Source organism: Neovison vison, chromosome 2, assembly GCF_020171115.1.
Source record: "Neovison vison isolate M4711 chromosome 2, ASM_NN_V1, whole genome shotgun sequence".
Lineage (NCBI taxonomy): Eukaryota > Metazoa > Chordata > Mammalia > Carnivora > Mustelidae > Neogale > Neogale vison.
The window spans coordinates 16,508,278-16,529,278 of NC_058092.1; the positions used below are offsets into that span (position 1 = coordinate 16,508,278).

At 58.6% G+C, this 21,001-nt stretch overlaps 1 protein-coding gene across 1 annotated transcript in view; it reads left to right on the forward strand.

Moving 5' to 3' along the window:
- Positions 1-753: 753 nt before the first annotated feature.
- The window catches only part of EPHA8 (EPH receptor A8), a 33,819-nt gene continuing 13,571 nt past the window's right edge, over positions 754-21,001 (forward strand). The window contains exons 1-4 of the mRNA XM_044236314.1: positions 754-850; positions 6,230-6,294; positions 12,056-12,719; positions 20,513-20,668. Of these exons, the coding sequence (XP_044092249.1) occupies positions 754-850; positions 6,230-6,294; positions 12,056-12,719; positions 20,513-20,668 (982 nt within the window). The remainder of the gene's footprint in view (positions 851-6,229; positions 6,295-12,055; positions 12,720-20,512; positions 20,669-21,001) is intronic.

Genomic DNA, 21,001 nt, shown 5'->3' on the forward strand with positions numbered 1-21,001 from the left:
GCCACACAGCCAGGATTGAAAATCTTGTATGTCTGCACTCCCGACCACTGCACTCTGCCGCTTCCTAAACTCCGGTTGCCTTCCTCTCGCCCAGCCATTAGGCTGTGGAGGGGCGAGGAGTTTTTACCCCAGCGTGCTTCTGAATTGCCCTTCGAGCCTCTGTGCCCGCACACTAGTGAGAGGGCATCCAAATGTGTCACCGCGCGAGGCACTTTGGGCGCGTGTGTCTGAGGGTCATGCGTGTGAGCGTGAGTGTGCGGGAGGACGCCTCGCCTCTGCGTGAGTGTCCACGCGGGGACTCCCCCGTCTGGACCGCGCGTCCCGGTGTCGCGGGGAGCGTCCTGCCCTGCCCGCGGCTCAGCGCGCGGTGGCTCCGAGTCCACGTGCGGACGTGGGGCGCGGGGCGCGCGCCGCCCCCCGAAGGTGCGGGCTGGTGAGGGCGAGCGTGCGCACGTGCGGCGGCGGGGTCCGCGGGCCGGTGTCCGCCGTGTGGCTCCGTGTCCCCCACCCCCACCCCCGCCTCGGTGCTGATTGGCTCGGCGCCGTGACGGGCCGGCCCCCGCCCGGGGCGGCGGCGGCGGCGGCGGCGGCGGGCGCGGGTGCCCGCGTGTGCGCTGTGTGCCGGCGTGTGCGCCGGGGTGTGCGCCCGGCCGCCGGGTGTGCGGGAGAGCGAGGGAGCGCGCCGACGCGCCGGCCGCTGCGGCCGAGCTGGAGGGTGCGCGGCGCCCCCGCCCGCCCGGCCGGGCCATGGCCATGGCCCCCGCCCGGGGCCGCCTGCCCCCCGCGCTCTGGGTCGTCACGGCCGCGGCGGCGGCGGCGGCCACCTGCGTGTCCGCGGCGCGCGGCGAAGGTGAGCGGCGGCGGCGGCGGGGCGGGGGCGGCCGAGGGGCCGGGGCGCGGTGCCGGCTGCCCGAGGCTCAACTTCCTTCCCCTCCACCAAAGGAGCTGGGATTCCCGGGTTGGGGGCGGGGTGGGGGGGGCAGGAATGGCACCGCGGAAGAGACCCGAGGTCAAGGGACAGTGCGATGGAGATGGGGACAGGGCTTGGGGGATAGGGACCGGAGGGCTTTGAGGGTGGGAGACAGAGGCTCCCAGGGTCTGGAGGAGAGGAAGGGAGGATAGGACTGAGGGATTCCTAGCTGGGAGGAGAACTGAGGGCTGGACACTGGGGATGAGGGAACAGGACGGGGTACAGAAGGCAAGAGGAGATGTAGAGGAGAGAGGGGACAGAGCAGGGGAAAGGACCAGGGGACCTGGCAGGGACAGAGAACAGAGGGACACAGGGATGCGAGGAGAGGTTCAGAAGGCTGAAGAAGAGGGCAGGGGTGGCATTGAGAAAGGGGACCAACAACCAAGGAGCAGAGAGCAGGACCAGGTTGCAGGAAGCTGGTGAGAGGGGCCGAGGGACAGGGAATGAGAGTCTTAGGTGGCCGTGCTAGATGGCTGGGGAAGTCATGGCTGGAGGGGAGGGGCAGGAGGGTGGCTGTGGGAGGAGGGGACAGTGAGGAACAGGTCCAGGGGCTGAGGCAGACAAGGCCCTTGAGAGCAGGGTCTTGTCCAGGGGCAAGGCCGGGGCAATCCAGTCACAAGGGGAACCCACGGGTGGGGGGTAGGAGCAGGAGTGTGGGCTGAGCAGTCAGGACAAAAAATGTCTGGGAGGTGACCTCCTGGCGGTGGGAGAGAGCAAGGAAAGCTGGGAAGAGACACCCAACATCCCAGGCCTCACATCTGCACGCATGCACACATGTGAGTGCACACGCATACAATTAGCTCCACTGACATCCAGGTCCAACCCGATGCTGCCCTGGGTTCTGTTCTGCACCCCGCCTCCCATCCCCCAGGATCTCCTCTGCTTCTGCAGCTCGGCCCAGGGGAGCCCCGATGTGTGCCCTGGGCAGGATCCGGGGGCTGGGGTCCTGGGGGCTGAGCTGTGTGCCCACCCCAGCAGGATGAACTTCTTGCACCTGCGAGGGAGCTCCAGAGCCAATTTCCCTTATCCCCACTCGGCTACACCGAAGATCCACCCCCTCACACACGAACAGCTCAGAAACGCACACGTGCACACATGGACTCACATCAGGATTTACACACATACACCCAGGCCTGTAGAGACTCACATGCGTGGACAGCTCCCCACCTCCAGCATCGCCCACAGTCAGACACAGAAGTGCAGCCAGGACACATGTGCGTAGACATGCCTGTGCACACGCATACATGTCCAGAGGCATGCCCAGGAAAACAGGCGCACCATGGACTGTTAGTCCATATATAAGAAGACCGTCCAGCTTGCATTTACGCCCGCGGAAACACACGTGCACGTGATAAATGCACGCGTAGAGGAGCTCAGTCTCCAGGGGGAGAGGGACTGTGGCAGGGAAGCTGAGAGGTGAGGTAAGGTGGCAGGCGGAGCTGGGCCAGCTGGGGTGGCCGGGGACCGGGGACAGGTTCCTAGGCCACGAGAAGAGAATTGAGGTGGGAGCCAGGTGAGTTGGGAAGAGGGCAGGATCGGGGTAGAGGGGCCTGGGGGAGGGGGACACTTTCTTACCAGCAGGATGCTGTGGGGTCCACAGTGAGGCTCTGGGCTGTGGACCGCACACCCTCAACGGCTCGCTTCAGTTATCTTCTCCAGGAAGGAGGCAGCACCTTGCAGAATGGCAGACTGGCACCCCCCAGAGTCCCCTGGGGAGGTGACTTGGAGCAGACTCTCCTGCAGAAGGCAGGCCACTGGCCTGAGAAAGAGAGAGGACTTGTCCAGGGAGGGGGCAGCAGCTGGGGAAGAGGCAAGGTCCACAAAAGGAGGAAGGCAGGATGTCTTTGTCCTGGGCAGAGGGAGGCATCGTCCAAGGGCCAGTCCTCGCCTGTCCAGCCAGAGCAGCAGAGTACCCACAGGGGGTCAGGGCTGGGCCATGCAGGCTGGACAGCCCGGGTCAGAGGTGCTGCAAAGGCCGGCCCTCCCTCCGGAAGGACAGGAGTCCCTCCCAGTATCAGTCCTGGGCTGGTGCAGTGCCAGGATTGGCCAGGGAGACTGTGGGCACTCAGAAAGGGGTATCTGCTCCCAGCTGGGCTCCTGAAAAGTAGCAGTGCTCCAGCCTGGCCAGGTGCCCCCATGCCAGGTCCCTCACGGGGCAGGAGAGGGCCCTACACCTGCAGCCGTGCCCCCCAAGCCCGATCAGGCCCACAGCCGCTTATCACTCTCTGGTGTGGATTCTCTACCACATTGGGGTGATCGCTGAGGCATTCACATCCTGGCCGACGTCCCCTGGCCACCCGGATTCTCCAGCCTCACCATCACGCACTGCGTCCTCAGGGAATGTAAATCAATTTAAGTATTAGTCTCAGCGAAATGGAATGGGGGAAGGTGATGGTGCTGGAGAAAAAAAGAAATCGCATAATGCTTTCCACAGTGGAACAGGAAAGGCTTAGGAATTATCTGTGCTTCTCAGAGCAGGAGAGGGACCCGTTTGATCTCCTAGAACAGCCTAGGAGGGTAGGCCCAAGAGGGAGGCCTACGGACATCTTGCAGATGAGGAAACTGAATACCGAGGGGCCAAGAGATTTGCTTCACTGAAGGCCCCGAGAGGCCATGAGTCTACTTCTCGCACTGGCAAATGGGGAGATGGGCCCAGAGAGAACTGACTTCACGGAAGGCACACAGACCTACAGGCCAGGAGTGCAGGAGAGCAGGAGAGAGCCTGGGCTGGGTGACCAGAAGGTTCTGCATTTCCAAGGGAACTCGGGGGGAGTGGGCTTCACGCTGGACTTGTCTCTAGGCCTGAAGCAATCTCCTGTGGGCCTGGAGCTTCCCGTGACCAGCATATGCTGTGTCTCCTCCCCAGCCCCCCATGAGAGGGCATGGGAGGTGGGGAAGAAGAGGGACAAAGGGAGAGGAGAGTAGGGCAGGGATGGGGAAGCATCTGGAAGGAGTTGGAACAGGCAGCCCTAGAATCCTATAGCTCTTCCCGAATCCGATAGCATCGACTTTTGACTTATCTTTGGATGCTCCGGGCCCCCTGGCTGGCTGATCAAGAATCCGATGCAAATGTGGTGAGGTTTCCCAGGGCGGGAAGGACCTGGAAGGTGGGGTCCGCTGGCCGCTGCCCCTCAAGTCACGGTGCCCCAACGGAGAGGAGTCTAAGTGGCGGGCATTTACGCCGACCCTCCTGCGGTAGGGGCAGGTCGCAGCTGCGTGGAGAGCAGTCAGCTCCGAGACCCCATCTGGAATGTGGGTTGGAATGGGGGAGCCCACTAGTCCCCTGTCCCCATCCTCTCCCCGGACTAGGCTCTGCTGGTCTGGGGGAAACTGCAGTGCGGCCCCTTCCCCCTCCCACCAGCCAGCAGGAGGAGAGAGCTTGCCTGACCCAGTTTTCTCTCCATTGCCTGAGAGGGAGGGAGGGAGGCGGGAAGGCTTCTCTGCCTGCGCCCCTGGCATGGGGCCGGCTGGGGAGGGGAGATCCTTCTGCGGACACTGGCCCCACCCCCTGATCCCACCTGACCCCTGGGGACCCGGGGAGGAGGACAGAGGCCCCTCCCCTGGTTCTGCAAGCTCTCTCCAGCTGGCCTCCCCTCTGGGGCCGCCGACAATGGGGTAGGAGGGTAAGAGGAGGGAGAAAATCAGCAAATAAGAGCATCCTCACTCCAGCATTTCCTGAAGACGCTTGTCTCCATCTTTGAGGGGCAGGCGCCGAGCTGTGCAAATTTCAGGCAGAAGGACACCAGGCCTCCCTGCAGAAAAGTTCCAAGAGGGCCCCCACGGTGTTAACCCTCTGGAACATGCCCCAGCTGGCCTAAGCGGAAGCCCATGGTTGTAGGCAGGGAGAGGGGGTCCAGGGAATGGAGCGTGAAACGGGAACCGTCGGGACCATGGAGCCAAGAGCCCTCTTGTACGCCCATCACCAGATAGAGCAAACGGGGCAGGGGCCCAGAGAGGTGAAGGGACTCACCAGAGGACACACAGCAGTGGAGATTCAAACCCCAGTTTCTTAACAGTTTAGCACGCCTTCATCACCGTACAGTGAGTGGGTAGGTCTGAGGGACAAGGAGAGAGGCAGAAGGGACAGGACTTTGGGAAAGGGAATTAGCTTTAATAAGGCAGTGACTCCTGGCTTTCCGGTTTACTCTCTAGGTGTTGTTATCCCCATTTTACACGTGAAGCAACAGGGGCAGAGAAGCCAAGGTCACCTGCTACTATGTAGCTGGTCCGTGATCTGAGCCCGGGAGTGTCTGGCTCCAAAGGCAAGGTCTTCTCTGTTATATCACTGGGACTTCGTGGGGTCCCCTTTGGGGGTCGGGCTTAGAGTAGACTTGCCTTTCGGGCCAGCGCTCCTTCGCGGCCGCAGTGGTTTGCGCTCAGGTGCTGTTTCCTGGGCTCAGGCTGCTGGAACTGGCATCTGCGGAGGCTTCTGCGGGTGTTGTGGACGCCAGCCCGTCTGGCTACCCCGGTGGGGCTCCGAGCACGTTCCTGAATGTCCCCAAGGCCCAGTGTCTTCACTGGTGAAACAGAGACAGGAGTCCCCACCTCGCGGCGACCGTCGTGGTGCAGGGAACGGATGGGAGGCTTCTAGAGTGCCCCTTGCAGAGCTCAGTGTACAGTAGGGGCTGAGAGGCAGCGTTTCCCGCTCTAGGTGCCCCCACATCAGATGTGCTCAGAGGATGGAGTAGGTGCCAGGCATCTCCCGAGGGACACTGGTGATTGCAGAGCTGGGCTGGTCCTCCTGTGGGAGGTATGACCTTGAGAGGCGAAGCTTGCTGGGTGCTGTTGAATGCCGTCGTGTCCCATGAGTGAGACGAGGATGAGGCTGTCTTCAAGACACCCTGTGAGACAGGACCCACCGTCACGCTCATTTTTCACAGGAGGAAGCTGAGGCTGGGGGGGTGGGGACTTGCGCAGGGACACACAGCCATACGTGGCAGGGCTGGGAATCTGGCCCAGGCCTCCCGGACTCCTGAGCCCATCTCTTAGCCCTAACACTGCATCGCCAACCAGGCAAGCTCGGCTCTTGGGGCACCTTATGTTGTGGGGGTTTGGAAGGTCACATTTGGGCCAAGGTGGTGGGAGATGGCTTCAGGTAAGAGGGACAACTTGAACCGGACCTGGAAGGAGAGGGGAAGTGAGGCGTGAAGCTGGCGTGTTCAGGAGCGAGAGCAGACCAGCATGTCCAGGTTGGGCTGCACTGTGGGACTGGGGAATGGTATCCTAGGGTCTGATGTTCTCTCCTCTCCTGTTTTACAGTGAACTTGCTGGACACGTCCACCATCCATGGAGACTGGGGCTGGCTCACATATCCAGCTCACGGGGTAGGTGACCCGCAGCGGGGCCCGCATCACCCTCTGTGAGCAGAGAAATGCTGTGACTCAGGGTCTTATCATCAGATCAAAAGGAAGCAGATGCCCAGAGAGGTGAAGTGACTTACCCAAGGCCACACAGCAGTTAGAAATAGAGCTGCTGATTCCTTCTCTCTCTTCCTCTCTCCCTTTGTCCCTTCCTTCTTCTCTTCATACCTTCCTATCTTCCTTCCTTTCTTTCTTTATGCAGACCCTTGGGATTATAGAACCAACCCTGCTATAGAGCTCCCAGTTCTTAAGCCTAAGGACCCTAGGTGTGGAATCCATACATCTGTGTTCTGGGCTTACAGATTCATATGGGCCCCAGCCAGGCATGTCACCCCTTTGGGATTGGCCCCTCCCTCCTGCCCTGCCTTTACCAGGAGCCACCGGGCCCCTGTTATTCTCTTCCATCGGAATCATCTGAACGGCACCTGCCAACACCTACTGCAGGAAAAGCCACCAGGCCCCTCTGGCCTCCACAGTGACCCTGAGCTGAGCCTGTCAGGTCTCCGGGGGTTCCAGACTCCCAGGCGGTACCCCTGCCATCCTCCTGGGAAGTGGGTGTGGTAACCCCAGGGCATCCTCGGCCCGACCCTCCACCTTTCCTATCCAGACCCTCCCTCCATGAGCCTGGCGAGGCCCGATTCTGCCACTGACAAGCGGGGCAGCCCTGGGGGTCACCACCTCACTCCCCAAGGCTCAGTTCCCCGTCTGTGGCAAGGGATAAGCTTGTGACAACCTCGTGGGCTTTGCTGTCAGGTTGAGGGGAGGTGACACCTGGTCCTGGCGCCATGCCTGGCACCTGGGGAGCCCTCGCCGAATGTGCTGTCACTGTCATTGTCATTAGTGTGTGTGATGGTTCTGTGTCACAGACATTTCCTCCTGCAGCACGCTCAGAAACACACACACACACCCCTTCCCCACCAGATGCAGGCGTGTCACGTGCATGTGACTTCTTTCGTGAACGCTGGCTTCCATGGCTCTGGAGACAAGGGTAATAATATTAATAATGATGGTGACAGTGACTTCAACTTGTGAAGGGAGTGGGAGTGTTTCTTCACTTTTCATCTGGGCCGTTTGTGGCCTGTGGCTGGGGGCAGGCTGGAGCCCCCCTCCTCTCCCTTTGGAGCTCTCATCTCTGGGCGGCGGGGGGCCAAGTGCACTTCCATGAGCTCCCGTGCTCCAGGCTTCGGGGAGTTTCACAGCAGACCCCATGGACCCAAGAACCAGGAGGGAACTCCTTTCTGCCTGAGAAGCTCAGCCCTGATTCCAGGCAAAGGCTGGGTCCTTGAGGTGTCTCTTTACCTCCCTGGGCCTCAGTTTCTCCTGGTGAAATGCCCCTTTGTGTGCCCCAGGTGGCTGCCTCCCAGGGGTGAGCAGGGTAGGAAAGGGCTTGAGAAAGTGACCCAGCTCTGGCAATGGTAGGGAACTGACCCTTGAGTAGGTGACCGCCGGGCCGATGATTGGGTCATCTTTTTCCCCTGAGACCCAGCAGCTAGAAAGGACTGGGCGCGGCCCCAGGTTGGCTCTGGATGTCTCTGTCCCTCTGTCCTTCTCAGAGCTCAGGACTTGGTGTTTAGAGGAATTGTAAGGGTTTTAAGCAGGTGGAGTACGGCCAGACTTGGGTTTTCGCTGATTGTGCTAGAAATCTAAGATTCTTTTGTCTGCAGAGTGCCGCAAAGCGTGGCTCAGAGTTATCTTATCCTGTTGGGGAATTAGAACAAATTCTGAACGGTTCAGAGATGTGATCTCATTTAATCCGCATAGCCAATCCTGTGAGTAGGTACAGCCATCCCATTTCACAGATGAGGAAGCTGAGGTCAGAGCATCCAGGAATAACTTTCCTGCTATCAGTTTCCAGAGGATGGACTCAGACTCCAGTTCCTCAGGCCCAGAGCCTTGGTTGAGTCCCTTGTCCTCTCGTTAGTCTATGTCCTCATTGCGAGAAGGTGAGAGGCCCCCAGCATTGTATGATGAGCAGGGACCATCTTCCATCTTTATGGAGGCTGGTGACTGGGCTTGCCCGGAGGGGAAAGAAGGCTGGGTGAAATCCCTGCTTCCCAAACTCTAGACCTTAACCTGTTCCAGGCTAGCAAGTGAGGCTACAGGACCCTACATGCAGGGGATCCCGGGAGGTGCCTGGCAGTCTTTTGTTTCATAAGCTTTCCAGGTGATTCTCCTGCTTAGCTGGCTAGGGAGCCTGTGGTCATGGCATTTAAGGCTCCAGGAGGTTCCTCGGATTCTGAAGGCTATTAAACAGCCTGGGAGCAAGGGCCATCCAGGGCTGTCTCCGGCATCAGCAGAGTGACTGGATTGTCAGCCAAGGCTGCACAGCCTAAAGGCCGAGGGTGCTGCTGGGTCTGGAGGAGCCGGTACTCTGCGGCCTCTAATCACTGTGACCCAGGCAGGTCACTTACCTGGCCGCCACCTCCCCATTTATCACACGGGAATGATCACAGAACCTGCTCTGTGCAGTGGTTATCAATGAGAACGCACGAAAGGGACATTTTCCCCGTGAGAAACCCAAAGCTCTGGGAGGTTAAGCCCCTCTGCCGAGGTCAGGGGACATCTGGCCCCAGAATCCAGGCTCTTCATCAGGCCGTGCCCCTCCCTGCACAGGCTGGGACCCATTCCATGGTTCCAGCACATCTGGTGAATTAGCAGGCACGAACCAGCGCTGCCTTAGATGACAGACACATTCGGTTGTCCCCCACCAAACCTCAGCATCCCCTGGAGTTGGTGGAAGGGGCAGGCGTCGGCCAGCCCGTTTCACATACAAGAAGCACAGGCTTCAGAGAGGGGACGGGAGGTCCCCGGGGCTGCACAGCTGGGTCAGTGCATTCTGTTCCAGACAGAGCACAGAGCTGCGGCGGAGGAGGGCCCCAGGCCTCGGGGAGCGGGGACGGGGGTGCCCAGGTGGGGAGCACGGCTCATTCCATCCTTGCAACAGCCTCCAGGAATTCTCGTCATTCTGGGCATCTGCAGTAGCCCCTGGGGCTGACAGGACAAGGCCAGGGCATTGGCATTGGTAGAGCGGCTGGAGCAGACTCAGATGAGGCCGATTAATTTATCCAGGTCCCTGGCAGGAAACAGACAGGGAGCAGCTGGCTGGCTCTTCAGTGCTCCATTAATTGTGACAATGACTTTAACCCCAGATGTGACACAGCACTGCCCAAAGGCCTTGGCTGCAGTGTGGGGTCCAAGGGGGTCCTTCTGGGATACGGGATGTAGGAGGCGTAAGCTTTCAGGTGAGGCCGGCACACCCTGGACCTCTTCCCCCAGGGGACCCGGGAGGCAGGCACAGGTGGGCTGGGAAGGTGTTGCCAGGCTGGCACCATAGCAGGCCCGTTCCTCTGGTGCCCTGCTGTGCCAGGCCCCAGCCAAGCGCTTGGCAGCCTTCTCCTTTCATTCTCTCAAGCCTCGCCGCAGTGTGCCTGTCTGAGCCCCGGTTTACAGATGTGGGCACTGAGGGTTGGGACCACATGCTGGCCCAGATAAGGTGAGATGGAAGGGCTTTCGTCAGGAAAGATTCGAGGCCCCCGTGGTCCCCACTCCTGCACTCGTAGGTCACTCAGAACCCCCAAGATTCTCAGATCATCACGAGGACTGGTTTGTTCCTCCCCCATCCCCCATAAGCAATAGAATCTTTAGTTCAAGGACAATTGCGCATAGAGGCCCAAGAGAAAAGAGCAAGGCATTGCACCGCTGGCCAACCCAAGGCAGGGACCCAGAGCCCATCCCCTCCATCTGCACTCGGCCTCCAGCCCCTCCTCAGGGCTCTCAGGAGTCCACGGAACTCAGCCCCTCGTGACTGCTCCCGGCCAGCCAGCTTTCTGCAGTTGTGGAAGCCAGGGCCCAGAGAGGAGCCGGGACTTGCCCAAGGTCACACAGCACTTAGAGACCGAGGGGTCTTGACCTCTCAACTCCCGGCTCATTTCTTAGCAGTGGGTCTTGCATGTGAATCCTCTGTGGCTGAGCTGAGCTATCTGGTGCTCGCTGAACATTGCTTATTCTTCCCGGCCTCTCGGCGGGCTCTTCCCTCCCATCCCTGCAAGAGCTTCCTGCTTCAACCTGCAGGAAGTTTTCATCACCCCCTGGATGCCCACCCCCTTTGGCATGGAGCCCTCCACCTCCTTGTCTGATGGACTGTGAGACGCCCAAGGGGAGGGAGTGTTTCTGGAATGTTCCTTTCTTAGTAGTGGTAAAATACACATAACATTTACCATCACGGGGCCTTTTAAGTCCACGATTCAGTGGCATTAAGTACATTCCCCATGTCATATGACCGTTACCACTGTCTATCTCCAGAACCCTTTTCATCTTCCCAAACGGAAGCTCTGTGTCCGCGAAACACCAGCTCACCCTTCCCCTGTCCCGCAGTGCCTGGCAAGCACCATTCCGTTCTGTTTCTGTGGCTCTCAGGACCTCATTTAAGTGGGATCATACAGCGTTCTTTCTCAGCTGGCTTATTTCACTTAGCGTCATGTCCTCAAGGCTCAGCCGTGTTGTGGCAGGCATCTGAGTGTCCTTCCTTTTTAAGGTTGAAAACTGTCCCATTGTTTGGATACGCCGCATTTTGTTTATCTAGTCATCCGATGACGGGCACATTTTGGTCTTCTACCTTGAGGCTACCGCGAATAATGCTGCTGTGAACTTGAGTGTGTGTTATCTGTGGAGACCCTGCTTCCCATTGTCCTGCTTGTATACCCAGAAGTAGAATTGCTGGGTCACAGGGTAGGTCTCTTTTCAACTTTCTGGGGAAGCTCCACCCTGGTTCCCAGAGCAGCTGGCCATCTTACATTCCCACCAGAGGTCACACGCATTTCAGGTCCTCCAAATCCTCCCCAACATTTGTTATGTCCTGTCGTTCCGATAATCGCTATCCTTGTGAGTGAGAAGCGTCTCTCATGGTGGTTTTGATTTGTATTTCGCTAATGCCGAGTGACTGTGACCATTTTTCTATGGATTATTTGACCATCTGTATATCTTTAGAGAAAGGTCTATTCAAGTCTTTGGCCTGCTTTTCAGTTGGGCTGTTTGGTTTTTTGTTGTTGAGTTATAGGAGTTCTTTATATATTCTGGCTATTAATCCCATATTAGATACATGATTTGCAGGTATGTCCCTCCCATTCCGTGGATGGGTTTTCTTACACTCTGTGAATCGTGTCTGATTTATTTCTGAATCACTGACGCCTCACCAGCAGGTGGCACAGAAGCCACCACATTCAACTTCCCCACATCCTGGCACTCCCTTGCTGAAGGATTTGGGGCATAGTCAGGTCTCTGCATTAAAAAGATCCCTCTGGCAACTGATACAGAAACTGGGCCTGTGGGCCCCCTGACTTAGCCAAGCACACCCCCAGCCCCAGACTCCCACCCTGGGAGTGTTTGGAGCTGCCATGAAGACACGCATTTGGGTTTTATACCTTTGGCATCAATTCCAGTCCCGGTTCTGCCACTTATTAGCTGGGTGACTTCAGACACGGGGCTCAGAGCTATTTCGTCACCAGTAAACTGCCACAAATAGCACTATCTCGGAATGATGTGGCACTCTGAGGGCTCACATCTCGAGGTGATGGTCCAGTAGAGGGAAGGTCGGCAACCCAAGGGCAGAGAACATTTGGTCTTCTTCCCGGGGAGGTCCTGACCCCGTGCGCGCGGGGCAGAGGTGACTGGCGGGGGGGGCGGGGTGCTCACGCTCACTTCAGTGCTGTACTCTCTGTGCCCGCAGTGGGACTCCATCAACGAGGTGGACGAGTCCTTCCAGCCCATCCACACGTACCAGGTGTGCAACGTCATGAGCCCCAACCAGAACAACTGGCTGCGCACGAGCTGGGTGCCCCGCGACGGCGCCCGGCGCGTCTACGCCGAGATCAAGTTCACCCTGCGCGACTGCAACAGCATGCCCGGTGTGCTGGGCACCTGTAAGGAGACCTTCAACCTCTACTACCTGGAGTCGGACCGCGACCTGGGCGCCAGCACCCAAGAAAGCCAGTTCCTCAAAATCGACACCATCGCGGCGGACGAGAGCTTCACAGGGGCCGACCTGGGCGTGCGACGCCTCAAGCTCAACACGGAGGTGCGCGGCGTGGGCCCCCTCAGCAAGCGTGGCTTCTACCTGGCCTTCCAGGACATCGGCGCGTGCCTCGCCATCCTGTCTCTCCGCATCTACTACAAGAAGTGCCCCACCATGGTGCGCAACCTGGCCGCCTTCTCGGAGGCGGTAACGGGGGCCGACTCGTCCTCGCTGGTGGAGGTGCGGGGCCAGTGCGTGCGGCACTCCGAGGAGCGGGACACGCCCAAGATGTACTGCAGCGCCGAGGGCGAGTGGCTGGTGCCCATCGGCAAGTGCGTGTGCAGCGCTGGCTACGAGGAGCGGCGGGATGCCTGTGTGGGTGAGCGCGCCACGCGTGGGTGGGCGGGCGGCCGGCGTGCAGGCTCGGTCCGGGAGGGGGCTGCCAGGGTCTGGAGCGGGGGGGGGGCAATCGCGGGTGGCAGGCATCGGGATGGGGGCGCAAACAGCATCTGGGAAGATGGGTGACCCTCCAGCATTTCTGGGTCAGCAAATACAGCAGGCGGTGCATGCATATGTGCTCGTGTGAGTGTGTGTGTGTGTGCGCGTGTGTGCACGCGCGTGCGCGTACGTGCACATGGAGCAGGGGGAAGGGAGAAGAGAGGAAGACACCCTACAACCAGATGCTGCTCTCTGTGGGCAGTGTGGAGATATACCTCTGAGGATACCCGCAGGACTGGGCGTCCAGCTGAGTATATGCCTGTGGGAGGGGACAATACTATGAGCTCACTTGTGTCAGGCATCGTTTTAGTCACTTTTCATGTATTAACTCGTTTAGTCTCCAGAGCTACCCTATGACATAGAAGCTGCGGTTATCCTGACTTTATAGATGAGACTGAAGCCCAGAGAGGCAAAGCATCTTTTCCAGGGGTACACGGCTCGGAAGCAGCAGAGCTGCGATTTGAGCCCGGAGGTCTGGTTCGGGTGTTCATGCTCAAACCCACTAAACTGATGTGGAGGGGAGGGAAGTGGCGGCAGACCCCGGGTGCAGGGGTGCAGCAGGGGGCCACTGGGAAGCTGTGCAGGCAGGGGCCCCCAGGGAGTCCTGTGTAAGTGGCCCGTGTCTGGGGGGGAATCTTCCCCAAGGACCTGTGGGAGAGGACAGCCAAGGTCCTTGAGAAAGGGAAGGCGGAGGATGGGACAGCATGGCATCTGTTCCCATGAGTGCGCTGCTCGGGTTCCCACGCCAGAGGCCAGGAGCAGGGCCGGGACCCCAAGCTGCGTGTGTCTGTGTTTGTGTGTGAGACACTTGCACTGTGCCCGTGTGGAGGCGGTGTAGCCAGCCATCCCAGGCACCGGGGACACTGCACAAGTTGGTTGGACAGACAGCTGGTGCCTCAGCTGGTACTGGTCTCGGCCGGGTTGCCCTCTGCCCTTCCCTGGCCTCCCCTGGGGGGGCTGGACACATGGCTGCTCGCCCATTCAGAGCAGAATGAAGCCTGCTGTTGGGACCACGGGTGCTCCTGGGGGAGGAGGCCGTTCCTATGCAGGGATCAGAGAGGCTGGGGCCTCGACCCTATTTGGGGCCCTTCTCCTCGGCCCCAAGCAGGCAGGAAGGACCCCTTGGTGCTCACAAGAGAGAGCAGGGCACAGGCCAAGAATTTCAGGTAGTGTTCAAGGTAGTTCTCTGGGATCAGGATCCTCTATTCAGCCACCAAGCCCCTTCTAGACCCTCTCTGGAGCTTTCTGGTTTCCTTAAGCTGTCCTTCTTTTTTTTTTTTTTTAAGATTTTATTTATTTATTTGACAGAGAGAGGTCACAAGTAGGCAGAGAGGCAGGCAGAGAGAGAGGAGGAAGCAGGCTCCCTGCCGAGCAGAGAGCCCGATGCGGGACTCGATCCCAGGACCCTGAGATCATGACCTGAGCCGAAGGCAGCGGCTCAACCCACTGAGCCACCCAGGCGCCCCTTAAGCTGTCCTTCTTAACTGCTACGAGTCTTCACCTCTCAGGGACCCTAACTCCCGAAGCATCATCTGTGACATTCACCTGTTTCTGGACTTGTTCTGCCCCACCGTGGCCTCAATTATCAGGTTCCCAGGCTTCCAGCCTCTCCTGGTTCCCATCCCAGTCATCCCTGTACTTCTCGACCCCCCGCTGCGTGAAAACCAGCATCCACGTTCCTTTGCAGCTTACAGAGGGAGGCTCACACATCAGCTCATTTGCTCACTGGAGCAAGGCAGATCCATTTTACCAATGGGGAAACTGAGGCTCGAGAGGGAGCAACCCTGCACGGGCCTCACAGCTGGTGAGAGGCGGACCTGGGACCTGAGTCTGGTCTGTCTTGCTGGAAGACACGTGTAGATATTTAACTTACCCCTGGCCCAGCCTGACTGCTCTCCCTGCCAGAGCTGGCTTCCAGTATCCCTTTCTTCTGATGGGGACAATCAAGTCCCTTAGCAACAATTTTCAAGTGTTTGCCATGAACAGGTCACATTAGTAAGTACTTCCTCCTCGTCAGGGCAGCTTCTCATTCTGTTGAGCATCTGTTGCGTCTCAGGCATGGGGATTTAGGGAGTTCACACACGTTCTCATGCTTACAAAAGTCCTCTAAGCGAGGTAGCATATCCCCATCTTACAGATGCGAGAAACTGAGTTCTTCGACGTAAACCGCAGAGTAGGTCTCTGATCTCAGCTGGCTCCCTCCAGAGCCCTGAACGGCTTCCTTTTTCCACAGACCCCTCTGTCAAACCCCGCTTCCCTCCTCCCTGGGGGAACAGCACAACAGCTCTAACTGGTACAGCATAGGCCATAATAAGAGGCCAGCTGGTCAGTGGACACCTGGTCAAGGTCAGCTGCTGACCCCAACCCTGGGTTTAGTCTGTAAGCACAAGTAAGCCACTTGTTTGTCCAGTATGCAACAGGACACCTCTGCCCTTGGGAGGGAGGCTGATCTTCCGGACTTTTGGGTCCATGGTCTCGAGTCCTGCACTGGCCTCCTTGTTTGACAGGGTTGGGAAGTGGAGCCCAGTGAGGGATGTGTCTTGCCCCAGGCCCCACAGCAAGTCAAGGACAGGACTCTGGGTAGAAGCTCCTAGGTCTGGAGCAGCAGGACCTTCCCAGGGCTGGGAGAGGCTGGAGTCATGCCCACTGCCTGGCACTGTTGGCTCATTAATAAAAAATAATAAATGCCAAAGCGGACTTAGGAAATTGCAGCATATTTTGAATTTTACATTTAAATCACAATACAACGTAATTATGCCAGTTGCAAGATAATTACAGGTTTTATAAAAAAATATTAATTCCTAATGCACTGCAGGCGGAGAGGTTTGGGGACAAAATGCCAGTGGCAAGTCACACGAGGAGAGACTTTTCTCGCTCCTGTGAGTGGGTTTCCGGGATTATCTGGGAAACCTTCTTGGAAGAAGCAGCACGGCTCTGACACTGAGCCCCTCCACACATGGGAGGTCCTGGCGCGCGGCCCTGCCGGGGGGGGGGGGCCCTGTCCCCAGCCCTCCTTGGGCAGGTAACCTGAGAGTGGGGAGGCTGGAGACCAAGCAGGAGGCGGGAACAGAGTGGGGGTGACTTTCCGGGCTTCCTGAGTTGTCCTCTCAGAGCTGTAGCTCCCCTCTGCCACCAGCCCACCTGAGAGGGACACCCTGAGGACCGTGGGTCCCCTGGCCGCCTCCCTCGGGCAGTTGTCTCTGATCAAACAATTGAGGAGGAAGGGCTGGGCTCTGGGGTCCTGCCTTGTCCAGGCTGATCCCACCCGCCTTCCTTCTAGCAAAAGGAGGGGATCCAGAGCCTGAGGCCTGTGACAGGGGCCAGCCCAGGTGGCCACGGCCGCCCTCCCAGCCTGCAGGACCCCTGCCCCGTGCTTTCACCTTCATGGCTCTCCACAGAGGTGGCCAGGGAGCACCTGATTCCACAGAGAAGACAGTGGAGCCCAGGAGGAGGGACCAAGCAGGTCACGGGCTCCGTGAGGGCTTCCTGAGAAGCCCTCAGGCCCTCAGGCCTCAGACACCCACAGGAGAGCCTCAGAGCCAAGGGGAGCTGGTCTAGTTTCCCAGTGGGCAGGTGGGGGTCCAGAGAGCCAAAGTGACTGGCCCAAGGGCACACTGCTAGTGGCGGTCGATTGGACCCCAGATCTCCCAGCCAGAGTGCCCCTCTGCATACACAGTGCCAGGCCCAGTGACCTGTCCCCACAGCTGGCTGCAGTGCCCCCGCTCAGTCCAGGCAGGGGAAAGGCCTCTCGGAACACCACCCAAGGGAGCAGCAGTCCTGACGCTGAAGCCCTGGTTGCTGTCCTTCCCGTCACCTGGACGCAGAATGCAAACCACCCTCGGAGGCCCTAATCATTTTTCTATAAATATCAGAGAGTCTCGCTTCAGAGGGGCAGCACGAGCGCCGGGCTCTTTTGCCTTCCTGACTGTGTTTAAAATCTGATTTAGAATTAATTTCCTCTGGTCATCCACCGGCAGACACCTTATTTGTCAAATCTCGGGCTCTTGGTGGGGGAGCGGGGAGAGGTGGCGGGGCCGCAGGCAGCTGCCGGCCGGGCGGGCGGCCTGGGCAAGGTGCCCTCGGCAGGGGCAGTGGCCCCACCTGGCGCTCGGCCGACTCGCCGGGCACGCGGGCTCCGGAAGCGCCCTGGGTCGGTGGCCGGGCCCGGGCCCCAGCCCAGAGCTGCTCCATCTGTCTCAGCCATTCATCCCCGGCTCTGCCTCCCGGTCTCCGGGCTCCCCGAGGCCTGGTGATTAGTATTCTTATTAAAGATTATTTTATTTTCATTGCGCGGATTAATCTGGCTTTGACACATTAGAGCCATATGGGTATTAGCAGAGCGGGTGAGAACCGCCCACTTGCGAGTGGCAGAAAGGCCGGGCCATCTCTAAGCCCCGGACGCGTGTTGAGAGGCTGATGGGGGACAGGCCTGGGCCCCAGAGGTTCCCCCAGCTGGGTTTGTGTTCTGGCCCAGTGGGGAGCCTGGGGCGAGGTACCCCGCCTGTTTCCTCTCTGCCAAGCGCATTGTCCCCACCACATAGCACTGGGATAAGTGCCAGGCAGGGTCCTGGCGTGAGTTCACGTGTACTTACTCACGTCACCCTCACGACAGCCCTAGGAGATGCAGCCTATTATTGTCCCATTTTACAGATGAAGAAACTGAGGCCTGGCCACCTGCCCAGTATCCCTTAGCCTAGGTGAAGGGGTTAGAGCAGAAGAGGAACCCAGGCAGCCTGCTCCCAAGTTTGTGCTCTTTTTTTTTTTTCCCTAAAGACTTTATTTATTTATTAGAGAGAGAGAGAGAGAGAGCGCACGCACAAGCAGAGGGAGAAGCAGAAGCAGGCTCCCCGCAGAGCAGGGGAAGCCGCATATGGGACTCCATCCCAGGACTCCGGATCATGACCTGAGCCAGAGGCAGTGGCTTAACCTACTGAGCCAGGCGCCCCTGAGTTTCTGCTCTTAACAGACGAGAGCAAGATGATTTCTGGGGCAGTCAGAGACTCAGGAACCGCGGGCCGTCTTTCCGTGCGTCCTTCCTGCCACAAATCACACGAGGGTGTCACCCACACTTTCCCCGTGCCTGTCACAGCCCAGACAGCTGGAAAGCAGGGCCAGCTCTTGCTTAGCTCGGCCCCATAGTAGCAGCTCAATAAATTTGGATAAAGGAACAAATGCAGGGCAGCACGGGCAAGCGGTCCCTGAAGCGCTAACCGACACAGGCCTGATCACAGCAGTGAGGACGACTGTCACTCAGCTCAATGACGGGTTGAACCACATATTTGCTGACGAAGGGCAAAGCCATCTTCCTCTGCCCGAGTCCTGGGCCCCAAGGAGGCCTCTTTGGCTTGCCCCAGGACTCTGTCAACTGGGAGACTTCTGGGAGGAGGAGGTGAGATCACAGTGCATCAGCTAGGAGCCCCACAACGCTGAGGCCCAGCCCCCTGGCAGGCCCGAGAACCCTTGGGGTCTCTCCAGGCGGGAGGGAAGAAGTGTCAGAGCGGAGGCACGTTTCCCTACTCTCCAGCCTGTAGGCCCCGTCCTGCTCTGCGGCCTCTGAATCCATAAAGCAAATGTGAGGACAGAGTCATTCTTCCCAGCTTCAGTTTTTCTCTTGACCTGGGAGAATTTTACAAATTAGCTTGATTTTAGCTATTAGAATAAAGAGATACGATTTCATTTTATTTATTTATTTATGACATGATGTCTTTTCTTTTTTTTTTTTTAGTGCATTTCTTTTTTTTTTTTTTAAAGATTTTATTTGTTTATTTGACAGACAGAGATCACAGGTAGGCAGAGAGGCAGGCAGAGAGTCAGGAGGAAGCAGGCTCCCCGCAGAGCAGAGAGCCCGATGCGGGGCTTGATCCCAGGACCCTGAGATCATGACCTGAGCCGAAGGCAGAGGCTTAACCCACTGAGCCACCCAGGTGCCCCCATGATGTCTTTTCAAGTGAAGCTTCTGTCAAGCACGGAGTTTTCCAGAATGGGACTTTGTGGATAGAAATCCCATAAACTTCCCGGTGGTCTCTGTGAAAGGATGTCAGGTCCATGGTGCAGCCGGGAGCCACCTGGCTGGGTGGCATTCGGTGCTCTTGAACTCCCGGGTTCGCTTTCTGCCCAGAGCAGACAATGGCAGGATTAGCTCACTTTGAAACCTTCTACGGGCGCTGACAATTTCTGCTCGGAGCCAGACACTAGGAAGGTTGAGATGTCCTTATCCACAAGGAGCTGGCTGCAAGCACCTGCTGGTTTAGGAGGTGAGCCAGACCTACAGATTAAACAGCACAGCCGTAGGGTGTGTGAGAGGTGGTGGTCCTGAGCAGGGGCTGCAGAAGTGGGGCGGGGAGTGGTGGCTTCTGTGCACCTGTGTGTATGTGTGTGTGTGTGTGTGTGTGTGTGTGTGTGTGTATAGGTGTGGAGAAAGGCTTCATTTGAAGGGACAGTTAAAATGAATCTTGAAAGAGTCTGACAGGTTGACCAAGGGTGCAAAAGACACCCCAGGAAGAAGGCACAGTCCATGCAAAGGCCCTGAGGCAGGAAGCAAACTGCCAGATGTGGGGAATGGCCAGCTCCTTAGTTTAGCCTGTGGGTGGGAAGGGAGGAGGCTGCAGCAGGGCTTTGAACGCCCGGCACTGTTGCGCAGTCCCAGGCCCGGCATTGCTTTAGGGAGTTCCTCAACCTAGAATGTTTCTATTGGTTCTTATTTTTTTTAGGCAAGGTTCAAATATCATTTCCTTCTCCGGGAAGCTAGCTTCTCCCACCAGTCACCCTTTGCCATAGCTACCCCGTTGGATTTCCTTCCTGGAAACGGTTTTCGGTTTCGTTTACTGCATGTCTCCCCCTCGAAGAGACTGGCTCGGTGAGGGCAGCGAGAGAGTCTCACTCATGGCTGGGTCTCTGGTGCCCGGATCTGTGCCTGGCACAGAGTAGGCCCTCGTGAACTCTGCTGGAATGAGCAGCAGTCAGGCGGGCGGCCGGGGCGGGGGAGGCCAGGCTGGAGGCCGGGGCCTCCACGTCAGAGATGATGCAGGTGTGGTGGAGGCCGGGGGCGGGGCACGCTCACAGGGACGCAGGCTCTGGGAGGGGTGGGAGCCAGCGATGTCCCGTGTAGTCATTGCTTGGGAGCTTGGGAAACAGAGCCCCGGGCCCCACGCCTGGCCCTTCCACACCGGGTGGCTGTGGTGGCATCTGGAATCGGTGCTGAGTAGGGTTTTACCACTTGTGTCTCCTATCGCCGCCCACCCCATTCCCTTCCAGCGTTTTTTCCTCCCCAAGTCACAGCCCTTGGATGCCTAGCCTCCTGACGCTCCGAGGCAACGTCTCACTCAGGGACCGGGTTCCTGTGAGGGACAGATTTGGGCTGGAGACAGGCCTGGCCAGGAAGGGCCACAGGAGGAGATGTGACTCCGGTGTGAGGAGGCTCTTTCCTGGGCCAACTTCAGGGCTGGGACTCTGGTGTCAGGGTCCCGGCCTCAGCTCTGCCCCCGCCTTGCTGTGCAAACCCCGTGTAAGTCACAAGCCCTCTCTGTGCTTCAGTCTTTTCCATCTGCCAGCGAGGGTAGGAGTGGGGCATGCTGAAGGCCTGCACCGGTGTCCCCTGGGAGATCCGGCTGGAAGGCCTGCGTCAGAGTGAGGGCGGCCTGGTGGGCTCCTCTGAAGCCGCCTTATCCTCCACAGCCTGTGAGCTGGGCTTCTACAAGTCGGCCCCCGGGGACCAGCTCTGCGCCCGCTGCCCCCTCCACAGCCACTCTGCAGCCCCCGCTGCCCAGGCCTGCCGCTGTGACCTCAGCTACTACCGCGCATCCCTAGACCCGCCGTCTGCAGCCTGCACCCGTGAGTACTGCCCTGCACCCCGGAATCCTGGAGACCAAAAACAGGCCAGGACCCCCTGCTCCCAGACTCTAGGGAGCCAGGACTCTGGAGGTGACATAGGGACAGGTGGCTTTCTTGGATCAGGGGCCAGTCTAGGGCTGGGGGGTGACTCTAACTCTGCCTCCTTGGTGGGGGTCCCTACCTTGACCTTTCTCGGGGTCCCCACTTCCTGTCATACGTCACCTGCCACCTCTCCTCAGGGGAATCTTTTCTTCCTTCCCTCCGTCTTTCCTTCCTGCTTCAGGGGACCGATGAGGGTGGCTTTGGTCATTTCCTGACCCAGCAGTGAGGCTG